Source organism: Rhinatrema bivittatum, chromosome 4 (assembly GCF_901001135.1).
Source record: "Rhinatrema bivittatum chromosome 4, aRhiBiv1.1, whole genome shotgun sequence".
Classification (NCBI taxonomy): Eukaryota; Metazoa; Chordata; class Amphibia; order Gymnophiona; family Rhinatrematidae; genus Rhinatrema; species Rhinatrema bivittatum.
In genome coordinates this window covers 365,795,376-365,822,101 of record NC_042618.1, presented here as the reverse complement: position 1 = coordinate 365,822,101, position 26,726 = coordinate 365,795,376, and the positions used below count along the sequence as shown (strand labels likewise).

The following is a 26,726-nucleotide window of genomic DNA, read 5'->3' as shown; positions in this document are numbered from 1 at the left end:
CGGGGCTTTAGGCCCAGCGCGTGTAAGACAGGTTACGTGCATAAATTCTCCGGATTTGCACGCGTAACCTTTTTAAAATCCGACCTACTGGTTTCCCATTGCTTGCAGAACTAGGCAGGGATGTCCCCTCTTTTTCTTTTTAAATTTGGCAATAGAATCCTTAGCTCAAATGACCAGGGATAGTTCATCAATTTCAGGATTTAAGGTTGAAAGAGATGAACATAAAGTATCCCTGTACACGGATGATATTCTGCTCATTTTGACTCAGGTGGATGTGTCGGGTCCAAGTTTAACGAAGCTTCTAGGGTACTATAGGGCAGGCTCTGGCTACAAGATTAACTTTGCAAAATCCAAGTTGCTGAGTCTGGGGGCAAAGTATCTTACTAGGTGTCTGTTACTTTTCTCTAGGGTCTCTGAAGGGTTTACTTATCTTGGAGTTGAGATGTCTCAGATTTTCAATTTTATAGAAATTAAATTATGTTCCTGTGCTGGACAATGTTCAAGAGAGACTTCAAAGAATGGATGAATCTGTTCATTTTGCGGGTGGGTCTTATAAATTTGATTAGGGATGTGCACCCTCTCCAGGCTATGATGCGCTTTTCTATTTGGCAGGGGGTAGTGACACGCATTTCAATGGATGTTCTATACCAGCCTAAGAAGCAGGGCAGCATGGGGTTACCTGACTTTTAGTTATTATTGAGCAGCCAGTATTGGTATAGGGGCAGATTTTCATACTCCGCGAATAGGCCTACTTTTGTTTGCGCTCCAGGCGCAAACAAAAGTACGCTGGATTTTAGTAGATACGCGCGGAGCCGTGCGTATCTGCTAAAAACCTGGATCGGCGCGCGCGCAAGGCTATCGATTTTGTATAGCCGGCGCGCGCCGAGCCGCGCAGCCTACCCCCGTTCCCTCCGAGGCCGCTCCGAAATCGGAGCGGCCTCGGAGGGAACTTCCTTTTGCCCTCCCCTCACCTCACCTTCCCCTACCTAACCCACCCACCCGGCCCTGTCTAAGCCCCCCCCCTTTACCTTTGTCGGGGGATTTACGCCTCCCAGAGGGAGGCGTAAATCCCCGCGCGTCAGCGGGCCTCCTGCACGCCGGGACGCGGACCTGGGGGCGGGTACGGAGGGCGCGGCCACGCCCCCGGACCGCCCCAGGCCGTAGCCACTGCCCCCGGACCGCCCCTGAACGCTCCCGACACGCCCCGAAAACACCGCGCGGGTTCAGGCCTACCCCCCCCGACACGCCCCCTCCGAAAACCCCGGGACTTACGTGAGTCCGGGGCTCTGCGCGCGCCGGTAGGCCTATGTAAAATAGGCTTACCGGCGTGCAGGGCCCTGCTCGCCTAAATCCGCCCGGATTTGGGCGGATTTAGGCGAGCAGGGCTCTTAAAATCCACCCCATAGTGTAGATGTCAATATGGGGTGGGTGCAGTTAGAATGGGCAGAGACTGCAGAGTTCGAGCTGCCTTTGCTGCTTACAATGCCAAGAAATAATTTTCCATAGTCACCCTACACGTTTGTACACCATTAAGGTGTGGAGGGACATGTGCAGAGATCTTGGCTTGCCAATGGTGGCTTTGCCTCCTATTTCGCCATTAGGTAAGAATCCTAGGGTATCCTACTGCTCCTTCATTCCAGACATAGGGCACTGGCAGCACTGGGGTTGAGGTTTATCTGGTAGATGGGGAGAGAGGATAGGTGAGAATCGTTTTCAGAACTGTGTGATAGCTTTCTGGTGGCTAGTGGGTTTCACTCACTTTTTATTAAAATTAGGGAAGCATTAACTCAACTTCAAGGTAGAGTGGGATTGCTGAGCTAAGAGGATTAAAACATAAGGGCTGAGAGTTGGATGGAGTATCGCAGAAATCATATAGGGCCAAAGAGAGATTTATTAAAAAAAAAATAAATAAATAAATATATATTTTTTTTTTATTTATTTATATTTATTTATTTATTTAAGACTTTTTATATACCGAAGATCATGTACTGGTACATATCGCTTCGGTTTACATATAACCAGAATTACCATAAATATGGTGTACATAGAACTATATATATATATATATATATATATATATATATATATATATATAAAATAAAGTAAGGGAAACAGACAAAGAAAAGTTTTTTCTTTAAAAAACTAGCTCAAGCTAGTAAGACTATGCAAGCTTTCAAACAGTGAAGAACTTGCAAAGCTCAAAGGAGCATTCAGCAGGTCCTATAAAGGGATAAAGATATTCTGGTAATGAGTGTGCTAATTACTTTATTAAAAAAAAATAAAGCAGGGAGGGTGACCAGAGCTTTCCAAGATGGCGATCTGAGCGGTCACGCTGAGAGGAGCTCCGGTTTCATTTTCTTTTAGAGGCCGTTTCTGATGCCGCACACCAAGCACAAAGCCCGGGTCCGGGGTGGAGAGGTTACCTCCACACCGGTGGAGACAACACAACCCAGGATAGGGAGCTTCTTCGCCACGCTGCCACCACTTACGCTGGCAGAACGGGTCGCTGGGGAACAGGCATTGGAGCGGATACCTACTTCCCCGACCGAGACATCACTAAGCCCCGGATCTCCATTGACACCGGCGCCCCCAGGCCGAGACGAGGAAGGAAGATCGAAGGAAACTGCAAGCCCGACGGAGGGTCTCCGGAGAGAGGCTGAAGCAGCAGGACAAGAAACAACTAAAGGACTTACCAAGCTGGAGCCAGAAGCTAAGGTAGACCACCCCCAAGGAGAAAAGGGAGAGGGGTTGAAAATGGCTGTGAGGCTTGATTCCTCGAGCCTGGGTGAGGGCGACGGTCTAGCAGCAGGAATGGAAAGAGGGGCAGACCAGGAGGTAACTAAGGAAGGATTTCTTTTAACAAGAGACCCTGAAATAACACTTGGTTCAATATGGAATGCTCTTCAGTCCTTGGAAAAGGCTATTTTGGGACTAACAAAGGAAGTATTGGAAATAAAAAAACAAGTCCAACATAATGCAACAGAAATATTGACTCAAAATAATAAAATAGATAAGTTAGAAACCTCTGTTGTTGAAATGGGAAATATCCAAACATCTTTGATCCAGAATGAAGAAGTGGTGAACAAACGATAAGAAAAAATTGAGAACAATTTAAGGGCACACAATTTAAGATTTCTTAATTTTCTGTGTTAAAAAACGTTTCACCATTGGATTTATTTAAATTGTATGTGTCGCAAGTGCTTAAAGTTCCGGATGAAGTTAAACCAGTAATAACTAAAGCATACTATCTATATCCAAATGAGAACATTCGGACAGATATGGAAGATCAACCTTTATTGGATATGACAACATTACTAGAATCATCACAGGAGATGATAGTTCCACATCAGAGACCTTTATTGGTAACTTTTACATTTTTGATGGACAAGAACAATATCTTTAAGCAATACTTTAGAAATAGTCAGGTTTCCTTCTTTGGGCAAAAAATACGCTGCTATCAGGATTTAGTTAAGCAAACTCAAGTAAGAAGAAAAGAGTTTCTTAATATGAAAGCGGAAGTTGTACAAAAGGGGGCTACCTTTAAGTTGCAATTTCCCTGTAAATGTTGTATATTTTTTCAGGGTCAGAGGTATGTTTTCTTTGTACCAATGCAACTTAGGTCCTTCCTGGACACCCACCCAAATTCCATATGATTCTGCTGTTTGGAGTGATTGATTTAAGTAGTGGGGGCCCCACTCAGATAGTCAGAAAGACTTGAGATTTATTTTTTCTTGTTTAACGATATTCGCTCCTTTAATCTGCTCTCCCTCTGTATTTCTTCTATTTGCTTATGATACAGAATAAGTAATGTAATATTAGAATTTCTTTAAAACTTTTTCTTTCTGTATATAAGAGATTTCTTTAACAAGTGGATACTTGTAATTTTGTTAAAATGCATAAATAAAAATTAAAAAAAAAAATAAATAAATAAAAGATGTATGATATTAGGTAAGGTTTAGATAACACCCCACTGGATACAATCCCATCAATTGTAATAGATGATTGAATAGAAGGCGAGGTCCTCATAAGGACCTCGATTCAGGACTGTCATAGCTGGAGGGTTGACTAGGATGGAATATGTCAATGGTTCCTTTACGCAAGAGATAATGGATAGCATTTATACATCAATGATAAATGAACTGGGTTCTATGTTCTGCTTTTGATAACATAGAAGGAACCAGATTCTATTTTGACTAAAACCAAGCAGCATCCCTCAAAATTTTATTTCTGCTGCTCTGATTAAACAGGATAAAGAGAGCCCATTGATTCCTCTTATTAATGCTTCTTTGCCAGAAGGGATTTTTCCAACAAAACTGAAACAAACATTTGTCCAACTCTTAAGAAAAATAACCTTGAACCCCATGCATTTAGTAATTATAGTTCCATATCCCATCTGTTATTCGTTGGTAAACTTATAGAAAGAGCAGTGACCTTGAAGTTAAGATGAGAAAAAGCTTCAGGCTAATGGGCAATCAGGTTTCCATGCTGTGTTTAGTGCTGAGACAACACTTGTAGTTCTGATGGATGATGTTCATAGACATCTAGATATAAGATTAGTTTAAGAACATAAGATTTGCCATACTGGGTCAGACCAAAGATTCATCAACTTCAATATCCTGTTTCCAACAATGGTCATTCCAAGTCACAAGTACCTGGCAGGATCCCAAAAGATCAAATGATTCCATGCTGCTTATCCCAGGGGAAAGCAGTGGATTTCCCCAAGTACAATTTAATAATGGTTTATGGACTTGTCCAAACCTTTTTTAAATTCAGCTACACTCACAGCCTTTCACCACATCCTCTGGCAATGAATTCCAGAGTTAAATGTTCATTGAGTAAAAAAATATTTTCTCCTATTTGTCTTAAATGTATAACCAAATAACTTCATTGAATGCCCCCTAGTATTTGTTCTTTTTGAAAGAGTAAACAAGCGATTCACATTTACCCGTTCCATTCCACTCATTTTGTGGACCTCTATCATATCTCTCTCCTCAGCCCTCTCTTCACGAAACTGAAAAGCCTTTCTTCATGAGAAAATTGTTCCATTCCCTTTATCATTTTGGTTGCTCTTCTCTGTACCTTTTCTAATTCTGCTATATCTTTTTGCGATGCGGTGACTAGAACTGCACACAATCAAGGTACAGTCACACCATGGAGTGGATACAGAAGCATTATGATAGTCTCTTGTATTCTCCATTCCTTTCCTAATAATTTCTAGCATTCTATTTGCTTTCTTGGTCACCACTGCCCACTGAGCATAGAATTTCAACAAATTATCCACGACGACGCCTAGATCCTTTTCATGGATGGTGACTTCCAATGTGGAACCTTGCATTGTGTAGCTATAATTTGGGTTGCTCTTCCCTACATGGTTCACTTTGCACGTGCCCAAATTAAATGTCATCTGCCATTTGGATGCCCAGTCTCCCAGCTAGACTCTTCAATTTCTTACAATTCTCTTGTGATTTAACAACTTTGAATAATTTTGTATCAACAAATTTGATCACCTCACACGTTGTTCCCATCTCTATGTCATTAATGAATATGTTAAAAAGCAGTGGTCCTAGTATAGATCCCTGGGACACTCCACTATTCATTCACCTTTCTCCTTTGAGAAAATTGACCATTTAGCCCTCCTCTCTTGTTTCTATCTTTTATGTTTAAATCTGTTTATTAACTCACAATTAGGCAATTTACAAAGTACAAAATAGAAAACAGAAAAGCTGAGTTTGGTGTCTTTTGTTCTAAGTATGTCAAACACACATGTAAATCAATCACTGCATCCAATAAAAGAAACCCAAAAGAACTCCCTCCCCTTTGAAGAATACAGTGAGAACAGACTAATAGCATAACAAACATCTCCGTAAGTCACTCATTATGTATTTAAAACTGTATTAACAAGCACTTTGTTGCAAAAATGATATATACAGCATCCAAATGTCTAAAAAAAAAAATGTTCTCCTCTAGGAGAACTGGTTTTCCTAACAAGAAGTTCCAGAACCAGGAGATTATGTATGGTATTCCTCCAATAAGTAAAAGAAGGCTCAGATTCCTCTCTCCAATAATGAAGAATAGCCATCCTGGCCAAGAGAAACATCTTTGCAATTCACAGAGATTGTATTGCCAACCCACATCCATCAGTGGGCAGCAAACCAAAGACTGCGATCAAAATCATTAAAAGGCAGACACAATGACAGTATCTTTTCAACATAATCATAAACTTGTTTCCAAAACTGCTGGATTTTTCTACAGGACCAAAATGCATGACAAAGAACCCTCCATCACATTACGTTTCAAACATAAATCAGACTCTGCTAGACCCATCAAGTAGGCATGTCTCTTAGAAACATAATACCTAGATATGATTTTATATTGTGTTTCCTGCATATGCATATTTTTTGTGATTGTATAGATATTATGAGACATGCAATAAAAGATTCAAAAGGTATTATAACCTACAATTCTTGGTCCATTTATTCCATAAATTATCTAAAGAATAAGTATCAAAGGCAATTATGAAGGACCTCGTAACAGATAAGGAATGTTTACTAAGATCTTAAAGTCTAACGATTCCTGTACAGTTCCTCCAACCCATAGCAATAAGGTTCTCAAATTTTAGGGAAGTAAAATAACTAAAAGCATCTAAAGGGTGCCTCCGCAACCTATTCTATAAGGACTCTAGGGATAGCATCTTCCCATCATCAGTTTGAATATGTTCTGTCTTTTAACTAGTTCTCAGTCCACAACAGAACATTGCCTTCTATCCCAAGACACTAATTTCCTCAAGAATCTTATGAGGTTCTCTGTTAAATGCTTTCTGAAAATCCAGATACACTATATCAACTGGCTCATGTTTTATTCACATATTTATTCATGATTAAAAAAAAAAAAAAGTTACAAATTGGTAAGACAAGACTTCCCCTTGGCTAAATCCATGATGTTCTTTAGAATAGTTTCAATCATTTCTTCCAGCACTGACATCAGGCTCATCTATTTGTAGTTTCTTGGATCAACCCTGGGACCCTTTTTAAAATCCAACATTACATTGGCCACCCTCCAAGTCTTCAAGTGCTACAGGTGATTAGCGTACAGAAGGTCTGCAATTTCATTTTTCAGTTCTTTCAGCACTCTGAGATGTATACCATCTGGTCCAGGTGATTTGTTACTCTCTAGTTTGTCAATTTGCCTTAGTACATCTTCCAGGTTTACTGAGATTTGTTTCAGTTCCTCTGAATCATACCTTTAAATATATCACTTCTGACATGGATATGTGCCTTACATCTTCTTCAGTAAAGACCAAAGAATTCACTTAATCTCTCTAGCAGCTTTTGATACCATGTACCATAGCACTTTGCTGGCACAGTTGCAGGTCCACAGTACTGAAGGCAAGGCCTTAATATGGTTTCAAGTGGGTTGTTTTGTTTTTTTTTAAACAAAAGTTGACCTTAGATAATTTCTTAGGTAAATACTCTATCTATGCTGCTTTTTTGTTTTGTTTTACAGTGGGGTGTACAAGGCTCCATATTGTCTCCTATATTATTTGTTTCTATACAGCCACCTGCACAGGTGATTTACCAAGCAGAATGTAAATATATGTGTCAATACAATACAAATATACTGCATTCTAAAGGCTGAATTTTAAAAGGCCTACGTGCGCCTATACAGAGAGATTATGCACATGCACAGTGCAGATTTTCAAATGCTTGCGCCATGCGCATATCTCCCGGTACGCAAAGAACGGGTTAGGGAGAAAGGGGCAGACCGGGACAGCGCCATTAAGGCACTGTCCGCCTGAAGCATGTGCCAGAAAGGACAGACCCACGCAACTTACATGCTCTCTGAGGCAGCAGCAAGTATTAAAACAAAAAAAAAAACCAAACCACGGTAGGCAGCGGGAGTTTAGGGATCAGGGTTAGTAGAGAAAAAGGGAAACAGGTTAGGTAGGGGGTTTAGGAAGTTCCCTCCCAGTCCGCTCCTTTATTGGAGCGGACTGGGAGGGAACTGGGATTAGGATCTATCACGTCACCACATGCATGATATAAAATTCCCCGCCTTATGCGCGCGCAGATATAAAAATCGTGTGCATGGGTAACGGATTTTATAACATGCGCACGTCTTGTTTGCACGCGCCGGGAATCGCACGCAGGTCTTAAAATTTACCTTTAAATTACCGACAAGACAACTTGGAGAAATTTAGTAAAAGCCTGAACGTTGCAACTTGATTCACTGAGAACAAGAGTTTCCTAAAACACTTAAAGGCAGAAATGCTATGTGTTCGGCAACCCTTACTGTCAGCTCCTTACCCTCAAGTATAATGTCAGAAGGGAGTAATTAATGCAAAACAAAAGGTAAACATCTGTTATAATCACATTTGACATTGCAAATACAGACTAACATGACTGTGATGCAATTTTGCCATTATTGGTTGCAGTTGTGGTTTTTTTTGTTTTTTTTACTCTTTTTCAGATTCTGTTATTTCAGGATCTTTTATGTTTTATATTTATTTTAGTTATGTTGATATGATTTTATGGATTTGTATTAATTTTTTAAACTATTGTTTAGCAATTTGTAACTGTTTTTGGGAGAAGTCTAGAAATACAAAAATAAATAAAATATAGTGACATTGTGCTATATTTTAAAGGTAGTCTCAGAACCGTGCAGCATCCCAAATAAATGACTCAGACTGAAGTAAAGCAAAATTGCTTACCTGTAATAGGTATTATCCCAAGACAGCAGGATGTAGTCCTCACATGTGGGTGAAGTCGCTGGATGGAGCCCTATCACGGAAAACTTTCTGTCAAAGTTTCTAGAAACTTTTGACTGGCACACTGAGCATGCCCTGATCCCTCGAGCCACAGGGTCTCCCTTCGGTCTCGTATGGAGCAATATGCGTTAGGAAAAAATAAAATAAAACGGATCGGGCCCAACTCCGCGGGATGGTGGGTGGGTTTCGTGAGGACTACATCTTGCTGTCCTGGGATAACACCTATTACAGGTAAGCAATTTTGCTTTATCCCAGGACAAGCAGGATGATAGTCCTCACATGTGGGTGATTAGCAAGCTACAGGCTGAGTCATTCTTGTATTGGACCAACAGCAAACAACTTGTGCAATGTGCACAACAACTGGAGAACTGTTGGAAAAAATGAGGCAGCCTGAAATCACAGCAGGTTGGATGCGGAAGGAGTTGGGATTATGTAGGAAACAAGTTCTTTAAGACAGATTGTCCGTAGGCTGAATCTTTCCATCCTTCCTTGTCCAAACAATAATGAGGTCGGGGAACTGGTTCCACGGCACTGGCTCTCAGAAAGGTAGATAATTCTGTGTGCAGGAGAGTGATATGATCTTTGTGTATCCAAAGAGACTTTGGTGGAGAGTCTTTTGGTACGGTGAGAAAATCCAGTTGGTAACCTTGTGTTATAATGGATAGTACCCATTGATCTGTGGTAATGTTTGACCAATTGGGTTGAAAGAAAGATACCCGACCTCCCACTGGTAGATTTGGGATCGGGTTGGTGGAGTGGCTGCTGTCCTCTGGTGGCTTCTCAAAATCCTGATGCCGGGCCCGTTTGAGGTGGCGGTTGAGGCCTAGGTGCTCTTGGTTGCCTAGGTTGAATTCTCTGTGCTGGTCTGGATGCTCTACTACCGGGAACTGGTGGATAATACCTCCGTGGTCGGTAATAGGGTTTCCTGGTGTCTTTTCGTACTGTTCTACGTGAAGATGGCGTTTCCGTTGGAACAACAGAGAGTTGGTGCAGAGTTTCAGAGTGTTCTTCTAGCTGCGCCACTGCATCTTGAACCTTTCCCCCAAAAAGGTTGTCACCAGCACAAGGCAGATCTGCTAGCTTTTCCTGAAGCTCAGGCCTGAGGTCAGAGGCTTTTAGCCAGGCCCATCTACGTGCACTGATTCCTGTTGCAGCCATCCTAGATGAGGTGTCAAAACTATCATAGGCTGCATGGACTTCATGTTTGCCTGCTTCTAGGCCCTTGTGTATGATGACTCTTGATACTGTTGAGGTAAGGACTCTGACAGTTGTTGCATCTGCTTCCAGAGATTCTGTTGGTACTAGGTCATATATAATTGAACCCTGAAAGACCTTTCTGCCCAGGGTATCTAAGAACATTTGTTCTTTGCCAGGATGTGTCGATAAGTGGGGACGTATCCTCTTTGACTTCTTCTGGGCGGATTCTACCACCACAGATTGGTATGGGAGTTGGGCCTTTTGGTAACCTGGAATATGTTGAACTAGGTATGTGGCATCCATCCTCTTGTTCACCGGTGGGATAGAACATGGGTGTTCAAACAGTCTGTGTTGCAGGTTGACCAGGACTTCATGGATTGGAATTGCTAGAACCTCTTTAGGAGGATCCACAAACTGCAGAACCTCCAGGGTATTCTGTCTGGTATCCTCTGCTGCTGTTAGTTGAAAAGGAATGGTATCAGCCATCTCCTTCACAAAGTTTGAAAAGGAGAGGTCCTCTGGAGGCAACTTCCTCCTTTCTTCAGATGGGGATGGCTCAGACAGTACCATCTTCTGATGAGGTATCAGTGTCTCCCTCCTCCCAGGTGTCTGATGAGGGGCGTCATGGAAGAGTGGAATGTGGTATAAACAAAGGCATTGATGGTTTTTGCGGTGATGGCATCGATGGATGAGAAAAAGGCATTGATGGAGATGAAAAAGGCATTAATGGAGATATCAGAATTCTTGGCCGAGAAATCCCAGATGGCCCTGGAATGGGTTCAGGCATTGGAAAAACCCCGGAGTGATCGTTTTCACTCACGGGGATCGGCATTTTCGGTGTCGCTGGTGGTATCGGGAGAGCACCGATGAGGGCATCGAGCTTCGAAAGAATTGGTGCGAAGATTGAAAGGTCCGGCATCAGTGCTGGCATCGGCATGGGTATCTGCTCAGATGGCATCGATGGTTGACGGTCTCGGAGAACATCTTTAACTGCCTGGCGGATAAAACCATCCAGTTCCTCCCGTATAGCTGGTGAGGTCAGAGCAGCTATAGGGGGTGGCAGAGAAGGCAGAACCGGCACTTCCACAGGTCCCTGTGGTGGCTCGGTACACAGCACTGTTACCGGTGGGGAAAGCCTTGGAGCGAGAGGCATCGAAGGCATCGATGGCTCTTCCACTCGAGACCTTTTCGGCAATGGTTCTCCCCGGAATCGGTGCGACATCGGTTGTCTACGTCCGTCGATGACTATGCTTCTCCCTATATTCAGAGCTTTTCTTTTCAAGCACAGACATAGATTTTACCGACAACCGGGATGGAGTCTGTGATAATCTGTCACCGGAACCGTCAGGACGTTGCTTTCGAACAACTAATTTTTTAGCCACTCCAGCTGGAGACGACTGAGTCGATGTCGACGTTGATGGTATTAATTGGAATATGGAAGAGATTTTCCATCTTCTCCTGATGGGCTCACCTGCCTTTGGCCGTCATTTTGGCGCATTGTGGACAGGAGGACACATTATGAGATTCACCCAAGCACAGCACACACTGGACATGCGGGTTGGTGATAGACATAGTGCGAGGGCAGTTCGGGCACTTTTTAAAACCCATTGCCATTATGAAGGCCGGACAGCCGTCGATGGCCTTCTGAAAGAAAAATTTTGTTTAACCGGAATCGAGCAGGAAAATACAAGTACTCACAGGTCGGTGAAGACAGGGAGACCCCTATGAAGGGGATGAAATGAGAAATTTTAAACTTTTTTTCTCTTAGTAATTTGTGTGAGAAAAGTTACACAGGGCTCCTTCACCGCGATGCTAACTGCAGCGCGGAAAAACGAAGACTGAAGGGAGACCCCTGTAGCTCGATGGATCATGACATGCTGGGCATGCTCAGTGTGCCAGTCAAAGGTTTCTAGAAACTTTGACAGAAAGTTTTCCGTGATAGGGCTCCGTCCAGTGACGTCACCCACATGTGAGGACTATCATCCTGCTTTGTCCTGGGATAATGAAATATCCTCCCCCCCCCCCCCCAGGGCTTCAGGAGCCTTTAACTACTTTGGTTTGAACTTGTCATCCAAAGTACCCAAATGGAAATATTCACATTGAACTTAATTGCAGCACAACTAGCAGTCTGTAAGGGACAAACAAATATCACAAAGGTTTAGGGGCACAGAGAATATTCTTTAAAACTATTGAGATGGGAAGAAACAAATCAGCAGAGTTCTACATCTTCAAGAGCTGTGAATTTTAGTTTTCCAAACTGTTCAGAAAACTCATTTATTATCAAAAGGTATGCAACACCATGATTAGTGGGGAATATAAACAAGCAAAAAAGTTTACTCTCCTAGGGCAGGATGATCCAGTTATTGTTTCATCAGATTAGCCTGAGAATACACATTGGAGGTCAGAGAGCATCAAACAGAAATCAGAATCCTCTCTTGCATGTCAGAGTTGTGCACCTCTGTTACAAAACCCATGGGGATTAGGGCCAGCCACTACCAAGAAATAAGATAATTTGACTGAGAAAGGTCCTCAATTACTTACGCTCTTTCTCAAATAGTTCTCGCACACCAGGCAAATCTTTCGCTGCTCCAAAATATTTGTAACCTCTGTTTCCTGGAACTTCCTTTCCTTCATGATCCAACATCTTGGGGCCAATTCGCTTTAATGGAAAGACAAAAAAAAAAAAGAGGGAAAAATAGTTTTTTTTTCTGTTACCTTTCATTATTTTCCTCTTTTGGCCCTACAAAGCGATAAACTTTAAAACTACATGCCCATGGTGGGTGGAAGGCAAATCAAATTGGTCAATTTTTAAGGCGGTCAGGTTGAAGTGCTTTGCAAAAGGAGTCAACAATATAAACAGGTACATGATAGAGCTTCTTTTGTATATACCACTATGGAACCTGCACGGTCATCTGGACAGCCAAGAGCCAGCAAAGAATTTGAAAAACAAAAGTTGCACAGCACTAGAACCAAAGCACTGCATGCTGCAGAGCAGTATTCCAGTCCAGATGTTTGTTGCAACTGCATGGCTGTTAATGACTTCCTGGTCATGTCTACTCTAGTTTACTATTCAAGTCAGTCTGTTAAAATACATACACAATTACTGCATGGTGTGAATGGAATCAGAAGTAGAATGTGATCTTTTCAAAGCTGAAATCAGGAGCTAATTGTTTGTCAGTTTTACACAAACATTTCAAGAGAAGCATCACAAATTTTAACTTGTTCATTGTCATTAACAATGGTACTTTTTCCCCCCCCTTCTCTGTAAAGTCAATGATTGGAGTGCCTTCAGTCTTCCGATCCCCCTTTCCCAATTCTCCATTTAAAATCAAAGCCACCAATCACAGCAGCATGTGTTGCAGAACCTCATCCCTGCCCCTCTAACTACAAATGAAGTTGGCACAATAAAACAGAACACACAAATAGTTGTATACAATAAGGTCATTACATGACTTAAGGGGTTCTTATCACATCTTATCAAACATTGCTTCTTTGATTTTCTGATTTCTTCATTTTTTATGCAGTTAAATGTATGTCCAGCTTACATGTAATCTCTTCCAGAATAAACACATAGTCATCACTGTGTTTATTTACAGCAGTGTCCGCGTGCACTCTTACGCATTACATATATTTGTGTTGACAAGGACCTTGAGGAAGGTCCATAAAAGGTTTAACTGGAAACCTGGGAGCACAACCGTCAGTAGACTCATTTGCCTCCCTGCTGTATGAGACTCATGTCGATGTTAATCTTTGTAAGAATAGAAAAATGACCAGAAGCAGTAAAAAAGAAACAAACAAACCCACACAACATGCAGTACACCTGATTTTGGCAGCACATGTTTCAAAGAGAAGTATCAAATAAAAAAAATACAACTATTTACTGTATTTATCATTTTTAAACTGCAAACAATGCATGGAACACAGGTCACATGTTAAGGATGAGCAATGAAAATATTTTATTCATTGTGTTTCTCTTGTTATTTTAGTTGAATTTTTAAATTTTGTTTTATGTGATTTTATGCGCATAAAATGTATATGCATATAAAGTAACAAAACAAATGTACATTCCTAATGTTAATTGCAGGTAGGCTATATTGGCTATAGAATCACACAGTCTGCATGAACCAAATTAGTCATATCATGTCATTTGTGGCTCAATAGTCAATATGATTGCTCCCAGAGAGATGGGAAGCCACATGGACAGTTTACAGAATTAAAAAAAAATATTTTTAATTGATAACAGATGGGCATTACTATTTGCTGAATAGATCAACATATTCAACAGTGGATTATAGACCTTTCTTTCTTTTAAACAACTTGATTTCATACTCAGGTTTAAGCTGAGTGCCCTGTAAGCAATAAATTTAGATGAGTAATAAATTGCTAAATATAGATGTTTATCTATAGCATGTTCAGACCCAGAACCTTAGACTATTTGAGCAACCCAATAGAGAACCTAACCCCTAACCAGAGTTCTACAACATCCTGATCTGGGATGTGCTGTGTTTCAATCCCTCTGCTGTACTGTTTATTTTTCAGATTAAGCTTAATGAAAATATTTTCACTGCAAAGCCTCTAACAACTGGAGTTCTGAAACTGTCAGCCTTATCAGCCATTTTATTTAATCTAGCATATTTTATAAATTTTACACAAATGATATTCAGCTTTTATTTCCAGTTAGTCCTTTGGTGCAGGCAAAACAGACTGATTAAAGTTTGCAGGAAGTCAAAAAATGGATGACCATAAATAAGCTGGTTTTAAACTTCTCTAGAACCGAACTGTTTCTGATTAAAGAGAGATCTTTTAAAGGAAGTTAGGTACCTAGGGAACATTTTAGAAACTAAACTTAGTTTTAAATCCCATATTAGAATCATCTTTTTATAAAATAAAATTGGTCAGTCACCCAATGTTTGTTCTCAATCAAAATGAATTTTGTTTGATAGCACAAGCTCTGATTTTATCATCATTAGATTATTGCAGTGACATTTATTTTGGCTCCCCAAATAAGTACCTAAAGGGTACTTCAAATAGCTCAAAATACCAGCGCTCATTTGAACATGGGATGTGGAAAGAGAGCATATTATTCCAACCTTGATGGAAGTCCATTGGCTGCTGATAGCTATTAGAGTGAAGTTCAAGTTTTTGATGCTAAATTTAGGACATTACAGGATAATGGCCCTGACTATTTAGAAAAATATTTAATAATCCATATTCCAATCTGGGCTTTGTAGTTGATTGACCAACAGAAACTAGTCACTCCGGCAGTAAGAGAATTCTGGTTACAACTAGCTCGATATAGGGCCTTTTTATGTGCAGCACCACTCGAACAGTCTTCCGAAGACCCTTATACTAGAATCTGATTTACTGAATTTTAAGAGGAGGCTCGAAACATACTTGTTTAAATAAAGCGTTTTCAATAGATCTAGGTTTTGATTGAGAAATATTTTTAGTCTGCCATAAGAACTGACAAAGAGCACCATCAATGTCTTTCACGTTTGCTTGTTTTGTCTAATAAACCACAGTTTGTTATAAGAATAGTTTTATGTTTTTCATGTAATCCACTTTCTATAAGATAAATTGAAAAAAGTGGAATATAAGCGTTTTGAATAGCAAGTTTGCTTTTCTTAAGCTGTGCACTCTGTGGACAGCAGGATGAATCAGCCATGACATGTGGGTGACGTCAACCGATGGCACCAAATGGACCCATCTCTCTAAACCCATAGAGCTTTTTTTCTACTGAGCATATATGGGAATTCCCATGCAGGCATTGCTTCATGGCCACCTTCAGTTCTATTTACAGCCATGTCTAGCAAAGTAGTCAACTCTCCAGGTAGGCAGGTAGATATTTAACATGGCTAATTCATCCTGCTGTCTATGGAGAAGAACATTTACAATAAGTAAACTTACTTTCTCTGTCAACAAGCAGGGCTGAATTCACTAGCATTAAAGGTCACAAGCGGTGACTTGCTTTGAAGGTTTCAAGCGGCAAGGAACAGATGATCAAAACTACCGGTTCATATAGATAACTTTTCATTAACACCAACGGACAAAAGAAGGATATATCCCCTGAAGAAAGATCCTATTTGGATCTGAAACATGGCCTCGTCGGGTCATTATTCACAACCAGATAAGTCGGGACATTATTTTTCTTCTTCTACTAACCAGAAATAAGTTTTCTTTTTTAAAGTTTATCACTGTATCACACTACACGAAGAATATATATATATATATATATATATATATATATATATATATATATATAAATAAATGTGGATGGAGGAGGATTGTTGATGATTACAGTGTTGGAATGTTATCCTATGGGGGTTATCACACGATGATATGAAACTTTCCTTCCCTTCACAAAAAATTTTCATGTACATTTCATTTTTCAACATACAAAAATATATAGAACCCTTATCAGGGAGATGATAGTTGAAAATTGGGTTGGTAAACTGGTTTTCCATACAATAAGAGGTGATAATTATTATATATTTTTATTGTCATTATCGATAAATCCCTCTAACGATCACAGTGCAGTTAATATTTGTGGTTTCTGTAATGGACATTTTCCTACTACATACATAGCCTTTGAAGCTACTCATAGTAGGCTTCTTGGAGCTAGACTTCTTGTGAAGAATTTTATTTTTTTTAAAGCACTGAAAAAGTGCTGTTTGGAGAACTGCCTAGGCACATAGGCAATAACTGAAAACATTTTAAAGGAACAAATGTATTGAAGATATCAAACAAGAAAAAAAAAAAAAGACAGGGGTGTTCAAGAGGCAACATTCACGTAGGCATTCCTGCACATGCAAAAACTCTTTGAGCTTTAAAAGAAAGGTCCGTTCAGTGGTGTCAATGACATCACACACGTCATGACTAATTCATCCTTGCTTGTCAACTGAGAAAAATAAATAAAATGTATATTTAAAATTGTCATAATTGTTTAAGGATTGATATCATAAGATAAGTTATATTTTACACACAAGAAAAATGCATCTATTTCTTTAAGGACTATATCGGAAGAAAATGAACAGTCAATATTTGCAGAGTTCAAAAAACTTGTTCTTCTGCTGGACAGACTGGATGGCCCATTTGGGTCTTTATTTGCCATCATTTACCATGTTACTATAAATAATAGAATTCAAGAATTATATATAGAACAATTGATTCTTACCTGCTAATTTTCATTCATGTAGTACCACAGATCAGTCCAGACAAGTGGGTTTATGCATCCCTACCAGCAGATGGAGGCAGAAAAAACTCTGAGGCACTGCTACATACCCGAGAGTGCCTCCTGTAGTCCCTCAGTACTCACCTGTACCCAAGCCAAGATGTCTAAATTAACAATCCCCAACAAAACATGGGCGAACAGAGACTCAAGTAGAGGAAAAATTCAGCTTGTATTTGAAATGGGAAATCAGATGTTCAAAAGTGACTATAGATAGTGCGTGAGAACAGACCGAGCAGTGTCCGCATGATTGATGACCTGAAAAATTATTTTGGGTGACTGGCAAAACCGGATCACTTAGATGTGAATGAACCAAAACGTCCTTCAAATTTCTGCCCCAACAAAAAGAAAACCTGAGGGGGGCGATCAAAAAACTTGTGTAAAGACAGAATAGGCCAATGACGGCTTATAATGGTAATGATATCCCGTACATAAGTAGAAAATGGCAGTATACAATTAATGTACCCTTCTGATGTCCGATTTCCCATTTCAAATACAAGCTGATTTTTTCCTCTACTTGTCAAACAAAAGGGGTGATTTATATAATTCTATGCCCATGTTCAAAACTATATGTGGGTAAAATTATCCGTTCGGTCCATACGCGGATCATAGAACATCGTTCCAGTATTAGGATTGGCCGCGAATCTGCACCCCTTGTATCACATTGGCTGTCTAGTTCACACTCTGAATCTGATTTAAAGTTTTTTTATGATCGATGTGTTGTCTCCCCGGTCTCGGGGAGGCAACTTTTCAGAAATACTAATACGTAAAGAGCAGAAATGGATTCATAGATTGGACTGTCTGGTACCTAAAGGCTTAAACATAGAAATAGAATGGCAATATTTTGTTTAAAATGTTTAATCCTTTACCTGTTGCCTATCAACTGCACTTTGTTTTCATGTATGCCTGTTACTCCCTAGGATTGGTTGGAACTGTGATGGGTTGGAGCCCTCTCATTGATTTGAATTTTCGCGCCATTTCTTATGGTCTCTTTAAACGTTTGCCTCAGTCTCTGCCGTCCGCTCTCCTTGCTACATGAATTGTTAGACTGAGCTGTCATTTACAATTGGCGAAATTTGTCACGGTAAACCTTTCTTTTTGGTCCTTGCTTGAGGTTATTTGTTTTTTGACTTTATTTTTAATTACTGAAATTGTTATCCATCCCGACGCAGCCTGTTCGGCGAATCACCCTAATGAGAACTGTAATTTGACAAGATGAGCAATGGAGTTGTCTGTTTTTGAAAAACCTTAAATAAAGCTACTGGACTTACGAATTGAATTGGACCTTGCTTAATTTCTTGCACTTCCTTGGATGTGTTTATATTGAATTTTTGGAGTGCAATTCTTTTGCTCCATTTTTTGTATATTAGGGATATATCACAAACATTATTACGTTTAGAACAATTCATCTTCTCTTGGCATATGGTTAGTCATAGTGGATTAAATAATCAAATTAAATGATCAGCCTTTTTGTGATTCAATTATTCAATTATTTCATTGTTCCACTCATTGGTATTCATCTAAATAACTTTGTCTCTGTATGTGTTCACGTTGTACTATGGAGAACCTATTACACTAGGATTGATTTGCTATGTGTACACCACAAGGGTTTCACATGGCAGATGGTGCAATAAGTCAGATGATTTGAATCAATTTCCAAGTGCAGACTGATCAGCACAGGTCACTGGGACAAGGTAAATGTGTTAAACTAACAAGCTGACAATGAAATCAGCAACAAAAAATAACCCCAAAGAAGAGTAGACATCACATGATGGACCTTGGTCTGACCCAGCATGGCATTTAGGTTCATTTCATTCTCCCTTTGTGAGGGCAGGTAGAGTTAGTGGAAGCATCACGGATACTAGAAAGTTAAAGCAGCATTATAGCATGGTCAACCACTATGTCAACTAAACACTAATACACACATTGAGGGTGTATAACACAATACAGCATAAATATCATATTTAAATAGTAGATAAAGCCGCTGCAAATTGGGAGCTAATGTTAGGAATTCTCCCTCTGCTTAACTGATCTTGGAAACCTTAAATTTTGTGCCATGCATTCTGTTAATCGTTCCATGGGAGTGCCAAGCATGGGTCAATGGCAATAACTTTGTTAATCTCATTCTCACTTTTTCCATTTTGAGCTGGTAATTTCTTATGCTACTTTGTGCTTCCGGCCCAGTAGGAACCAGAACTGGGATCTGGCACCATGAACCTTTATTTGCTATTGACCAGAGATTTCTTCCTCTATTTTATATCCACGCATGACTGACTTTAGTCCAGTCACTGCAGCATCAGCATCTCTTCTGGAACCCTGCACTCTTGAGTTCTAAATCCAGCCATTGGGCCTCACCATTGTGCAATGACTAAGAGTCCCTCCGCAGCAGAGGCTATGAGTGCAGTCTCCACGGCATCCCTAGCCCTGGCGAGCCCAGGCGATGGAAGATCAGAGCTGGGAATCAAATCTAGGCACCTCCGCATGGCAGCAAGAAAACACTGCCACTGAATTGCGATCAACCTAAGTGTCTCTTCCTTTTATTTCAGCTGTAGTTTATACTGCCAATGCTCATTTAACACTGCACAGTGACGATATTAGCATGCATGCACAGTCAAACGATGGTCAGTCTTATTCTGAAGTGGAAACATATTTAGAAAACATAGGTGCCAGCCAAAGATCTTTTAGGAGTCAGGGAAATTGAAAAAAAAAAATTCCTGGCTATTTTGTTCTTTTTTGTCTGGTCTACCGTATTTTTAATTTTTCTTTTTTCTACTTCACTCCAGACGAGTGGGTTTTACATCCCTACTAGCAGATGGAGGCAGAGAACAAAACTTTGAGGCACTGCTACATATCTGAGAATGCCACCTGCAGACCCTCACTATTGACCTGCACACAAGCCAAAGATTAATCCTTAAAAAAACCCATTCTAGAGCGAACAGGCAACTCGGGGTTGGAATCCCCGGAACAAGAGCCTTCTTATATGTCCAGAAAACAAAAAACAGTCTGATCTCAACAAATGCTCAAGTTTCAAAAAACCTCCTTGAAACCATGGTACACCGACCAACGGGAAATTATTAAGTACTTGAGCAACGACGGGGTGGGTCTCTGGACTGATCTATGGTATTTCAGAAATGAAAATTAGCAGGTAGAACCAATTTTCCTTTCCTGTTCATACCCAGATCAGTCCAGATAAGTGGGATGTACCCAAGCACCCTTAAAACTGGACGGGAACCCAAAAGACCCGCACAAAGAACACACTCACAAATGACACCTCATCCTGCGCCTGCACATCCAAACAGTAATGCCTGGTGAAAGTAAAACGTGAGACCACACCGTAGCCCTACAAATCTCCTGGAGAGACAACAAGTGACACTGCCCAGGAGGCTGCCTGCGCTCTTGCAGAATGCGCTTTTAGTCCCACTGGAACTGTGTGACTGGAACTGTGTGACAAATATAAGCGGAGCAAATGGTCTCCTTCAGCCAAGGAATCAAGGCTTTAGAGGCCTTATCCCCTTTTCTTTGCATCACTGAGCAACACAAAAAAGATGATCTGATTGCTGAAAACTATTAGCAACCTTCAGATACTGCAACAAAATCCAAAAGATGCAGCTAGCTATCCTGAGAGGAATCCTTAGACCTCTCCACATGCCCGGAAGATCCACCTTCTGATTAACATGAAAAACACCACCACCTTCGGTAAGAGGGGACTGTTTGCAATGATACTCCATCATTAGAGATACACAAAAAAGGATCCCTGCAAGACAACACCTGTAATTCCGAAATCCGTTTGGCTGAACATATGGCCACCAGACATACAGTCTTCAAAGTCAGGACCTTCAAAGTCGCTCTTCTTAAATGCTGAAAAAGGAGCACCACAGAGCCCTCGCAGAACTAAACTGATGTTCCAATCCAGGCATAACTTCCGACCGGAAGGGTACAAATGCTTAACCCCCTTCAAGAATCATGTCACCTCAGGATAGGAGGCCAAAAACTCCCCCGCAACCTACCCCTAAGGGAACCCAAGGCGGATACCTAAACCCTGCTGCAAAAAGGCTAAGATAGGTGGAATATTCACAGCCAGGGGATCCAACAGCCGTTGCAGACACCACGACTCAAAAAACCTTCCAGACCCTGACATATGCCAGGGACAGAGAGGACCTTCAAGCTTGGAGGAGCATGGAAATAACCGGATCCGAATAGCCTGTCAGGTGCAACCGCCACCTCTCAAAGCCAAGCTGTGAGACAAAAGTGATCCTCCCAATCCAAAAATATGGGACCCTACCGAAGCAAGCATGGCAGGTGGGCTAACCAGAGGTCCCTCTGTGAGATGTACTAGATCTGTGAACCATGGTTGCCACAACCACTCTGGCGCCACTAGCACCACCGTCCCTGGAGGAGAATCTATGCACCGCAAAACTGGACCAACAAGTGGCTAGGAAGGAAACAGCATCCAGAGCCACAGTGCCTACCTCTCTTCTGCAAGTGAAAAATCTCGCCGTCTTTGCGCTAGCACACATCGCCTTGAGACCCAGCTGGGAAACACCCCACCAGGCACAGATACGATCTCCAGTTTCCCGGAACACCCCCCATTTCCTTGGATCCATTTGCTGTGGAAATCTGCTTGCATGTTGTCCGCACCTACGACGAGGGAAGCCGGTAATCCCTCGAGATGGCTTTTTTGCCCACACAACTGTCGAGCCTCCAGAGCCACCGCATGACTCCTTGCCCCTCCTTACCGAATGATGATGTATGCCACCATGGTCGCATTGTCCGAAAACACACAAACCATCCACCTGTACAAGAGCGCCTTCTGCAACGGACTCATGTCTGTGAAGGTCCATGGAACCAAATCCAACAGGGAAGACATGGACCCTAGGACCTGCAAATAGTCCCAAACCGTTGGCACCAACAGACGAAGCAGACGCGTTACCTGCGCCTGTAACTCAGACAACTTTGCAGAGGTCAGGAACACCCTGCGTCTCCGGGTATCGAAAAGTGCCACTATATACTCCAACTACTGGGTCGGCACTAAGTGACTATTCGCCACATCTATCACTCAATCCAGTGACCGCAAGGCGTTCATAACTCGCTGGAGCGACCGAACGCATTCCTCCTGCATCTTCATTCGAATGAGCCAATCACCCAGACCAAAATACCTTTGCACTGTAAGGCTGCCGCCACCATCACTATCACGTTCGTGAAGTTTTGTGGGGTCATGGCCAAGTCGAAGGGAAGAACCCAGAATCGGAAATGCTGTCCCAGCACCATGACCCAAAGAAACTTCTGATGCTTTTTCCGAATGGAAATACAGAGATACACCTCTGCCAGGACATCCAAAGAAAAACACTACGTAGCATAGCGTCTCCTATTACCTCCAGAACTCCTTGATATGTCAAGATCTTGGACCATTCCTTGTAAGAAGAGGGTCAATCTCCCTCCGATGGTCTCCACGGAGAAGGGGACCAGACTAGCCTCCTTGCAAACCTTCATTTCCTCCGGCCCCTTGACCGGAATTATCACAGCCAGGCCTTCGTGCCTTCTGAAAGGACTACTGTCGTCCCGAGCCTTGCAAGGAAAAAGAAGCATTCCTGTGGGGACGACATCTTGTATCTCTGATCCCAGAGCAAGGTGGAAAATTTCTCTTGCCGGTCTTCCTATCCTCCGGCATCTACAGAGCTGCAACTTGGGCCTGAGTTCCCACCGAGGAGCTCATATTCATGGTGAAGACCTATGAAACCATACAGCACATCTACCACCTAGGCTGCCCTGCTTTCCATGTGGACTGCATGCCAAGAACCAGCCGAAGAAACAGCGTCCTTCTCCTGCACTTTCTGCACCCTGATTGCATCTAGCTACTGCAAATAGCCACTGGACGTCTCAAGGCCACAAACCTGAACATCTCCAACTTCCAGTCCAAAGCATCCTTGAATGCCACGGACCCCCTTACAAGAACGGAAGTCTTCTTGGCCACATTCGGCAGCCTCAGGAGCTCCAAGCTCTCCTCCGGCAAAGGATAAAACTTCACCATTGCCTTCCAAAGTATCGCACTTCTGGAGTACCAGCTTGCTCATCATTATAGTCACAGGAAAACATCTCTGGGGAATCCCGCAGCCTATCCAGGACCAGGTCCCCCCTTCATTATCCGAATCCTCCTGCGCAACCTTAATCCACCATTCGTCCAGAACCTGAGGGATGAAAGAATGTACCCCCTCTGGCCAGATTGAGTGAGCCCCTCTAGAGTCAGCCTTTTCCACCACCAGGGTCTCCTGTGGAACAGACAGAGGTCCTGTCCACATCTGGAACACCATTCCTCAGACGGACCCTGGACCCCTCCCCGGTAGGGTTCTCTGCCAGCACCTCCTGAGAAGCATCAGAATCCAAGAAGATCCCCCTCCTGTCCAAGAAGGTCCCTTTAACATTGCCTAAAGGCCCCCCTCAGAGGTCTATACAGTGAAGAAAACTGCCCGACTTCCCTGTGGTCAATTCTGCCGGGTGCTAGACTTGTGAACCAGAGTCACTTTTCCTCTTGCTCCCCGCCTGGCCAAAATCCACCAAATGCAGGAGCAGGGCAATGTCCGCGGAGAAGAACTCTGAGTCACTGGTGAAAACCAGCTACCATCTCCTCCACCTGCTCCCCCCACACTAACCCGGGTTTCAGAAATACTCTGAACCAGGGGATACTGTGGAGGTGGGGAACCTCTGGCCTTCCCTGAACCATTCGGTTTCCTACCACGTGACAACATGGCTGCCGCTGATGCCGCATCCATGAAGGCTTCCCTGCCTTCATGGATGCGGCATGGATTCACCTCCCCTCAGTCTCCAACGAGCCTCCTTTGCCCCCAGAGACGCTATGAGGGAAGAGTGCAGCTGCGCTAAAGTACAAACGCCTTTCACACAGGCCCGACAGGATGTTTTCCACGGTCCAGTCAGTGTTATGCTTTTGCACGCTCCACACATGCACGCCGCTCCAACATCATATTGCCTCACTGAGCCCTCCCGGTCCCGGGCAGAGTGCAGCTGCATTAAGGCGCGACCGTCTTACCCCCACAGGTCAGACAAGATGTTTGCCGCAATCCCAGCCAGTGTCACGCTTCTGTGCGCCCCACACGTGCTCACTGCCCATACATCAAAGCGCCTTATCGCTCCTGGAGCAGAAGCAGAGTGCAGTTGAATTAAGGGGCAAACATCTTTCCCTGCAGGTCTGACAGGATGTTTGACGCAGCTCATGATGTGCATTTCATACATGACGCCAAACATCCCAGCATCTCGATGAATCCTCCCAGACCCCGGGCTCACAGCCGCAGGCCTGCAGCCATGGCTCCCAATGACCCAGAAGCCCTCTCGTCTTTTGCTGAACCCGCGGAGGTTCCCTCCTTCGCAATCATCAGCCTTTCCGATCAGAGCACGCAGGCCCTACCCTGCAACATTCGGAATTTAGGCGCCATCCCTGAAGCAGGAACCAAATTCATGCCGCACTCCCTGTGTAAAGGGACAAGCAAGCAAGTTTCCCCTCCAGGGAAAAACAGTGAGCTCCACTGTGTCTCCAAGACCATGGCTCGCAGAAAGAGACCTCAGAGGGCAAGAGGGAGCCAGGCCCCTCGGTATGAAGTCCTCCGGTGTGTGCGAGAGCGAGAGAGAGAATGCCTGACTCAACCCGAGGGATGGTCCACAAAGGTACCTAGCACCTCAGGAAGCCCAAACTTAAACTCCTCCAATCCAATCTCCTTTTTATTTATTTATTTGTGTGTCAGACTACAGGTTTGCACCTCTATCATCTGCTGGAGACAGGAGAAATACTGAGGGTCTGCAGGTGGCACTTTTGGATATGTAGCAGTGCCTCAAAGTTTTGTTCTCTGCCTCCATCTGCTGGGATGGATAAACCTACTTGTCTGGACTGTTCTGGGTATGAGCAGGACAATGACTTTTTTTTTTTTTTTTTACTTTTATGAGTTAAAATTTGTGGTTGCCTTGTTAGTCCACTTGAATAGGTAGAAATAAAAGGTCAAACATGTTGTCGATCATACCTTTTATTGCACATACTTAATACATTTGTGACTTGCTTTCAAGAGCTACATTCCCATTTTAAGAACATAAGTGCCATAGTGGGTCAGATCAATGTCCATTAAGTCCAGCATCTTGTCTCAGATAGTGGCCAGTCCATGTCATTTGCAGTACCCATCAGATCCCAAATAGGGAAGCCCATTCCATGCTGCTCATTCCTAGAAGCAGGAGGTAGAGACACCTAAGGCTTCCTGGCTAAATAATGGCTAAGGGACCTGCCCACTAGGAACTAATCCAAATTTTTTATATTACCAGCCTTCACCACATTTTCTGGAAGCCAATTCTATAGTTTAAATTATGCATTAACTGAAAAAAAAATACTTTCTAGAATTTGTTTTAAATCTGCTATCTGTTAAGTTTCATTCATGTCCCATAGCCCAATTACTTTTGGAAAAATTAAATAGCCATTCCGTATCAACTTGTTCCACACCACTGATGATTCTATAAACTTCTATCATATTCCCTCTCTGTAGACTATTCTCCAAGCTAGAGAGTCCTATCCTATTCAGCCTTTTATAAGGTAGCTGTTACATCCCCTTAATCATTTTTGTTGCCCTTCTCTGCACTTTTTAAATTCTGCTCCATCTTTTTTTGAAATGTGGTGAGCAGAAATAACACAGGTCATCATCAGGTCAGTAAAGAAAACACAGCTCTCAAAACCTAGTCAGACATGTACTGAGTTAGTCCAACAAAAAGGCCCTGCTACCTACTTTTACGAATAAATCAGTAATCCATTTATGTGGCTTCCTTTTTAATTTGTTTTTTTCAGCTTTCTCCAACAGCCTCCTTTATAACACAGTATCAATAGGCAGGTCAATTTTCCAAGGGATTTCTGCATGTAAAAAGGAAAATTGGCTCTTACCTGCTAATTTTCATTCCTGTAGTACCACAGATCAGTCTACTCCTGGGTTTTGCCTCCCTTTCAGCAGATGGAGACAGAGAAATTTTTACAGCCACTAGCATATAAACTGGGGTAGCACCTGCAGTCCCTCAGTATTACTATGTACCAAAGCTGATACAGTAAAAACACTCCTAACAAACTGTAGAAGCAACCTCTCTAACGAGCAGAGGAAAATCACCACAACACCATAAATGAACTTAAAACTTCACAGTAAAAAAGAAGCCTGTGCCATTCTTCAGACAATGAGGACAACAGACAAAAAGCCAGATCAAGCGGACTCTCCAAAAGCACACACCCCTTCGGTGGGACTCTAGACTGACCTATGGTACTACAGGAACAAAAATTAGCAGGTAAGAACCAATTTTCCTTTCCCTGTACATACCCAGATTAGTCCAGACTCCTGGGATGTCCCAAAGCTTCCCTAAACTGGGTGGGATTTGAGAGTCCCACTCAAAGGACACGAAAGCGTCCCACTCAAAGGACACTCTCTCTGAAACTAGCAACTTCCAGCACCTGAACGTCCAATCTATAGTGTCTGGCAAAGGTATGCAAAGATTTTCAAGTTGCTGCCCTGC

General features: G+C 42.4%; 1 protein-coding gene across 1 annotated transcript in view; it reads right to left on the bottom strand.

Moving 5' to 3' along the window:
- ISY1 (ISY1 splicing factor homolog) overlaps positions 1 to 26,726 on the bottom strand; it is a 102,627-nt gene that overhangs the window by 42,202 nt on the left and 33,699 nt on the right. Inside the window, exon 7 of the mRNA XM_029600803.1 lies at positions 12,503 to 12,620. Within this exon, the coding sequence (XP_029456663.1) occupies positions 12,503 to 12,620 (118 nt within the window). The remainder of the gene's footprint in view (positions 1 to 12,502; positions 12,621 to 26,726) is intronic.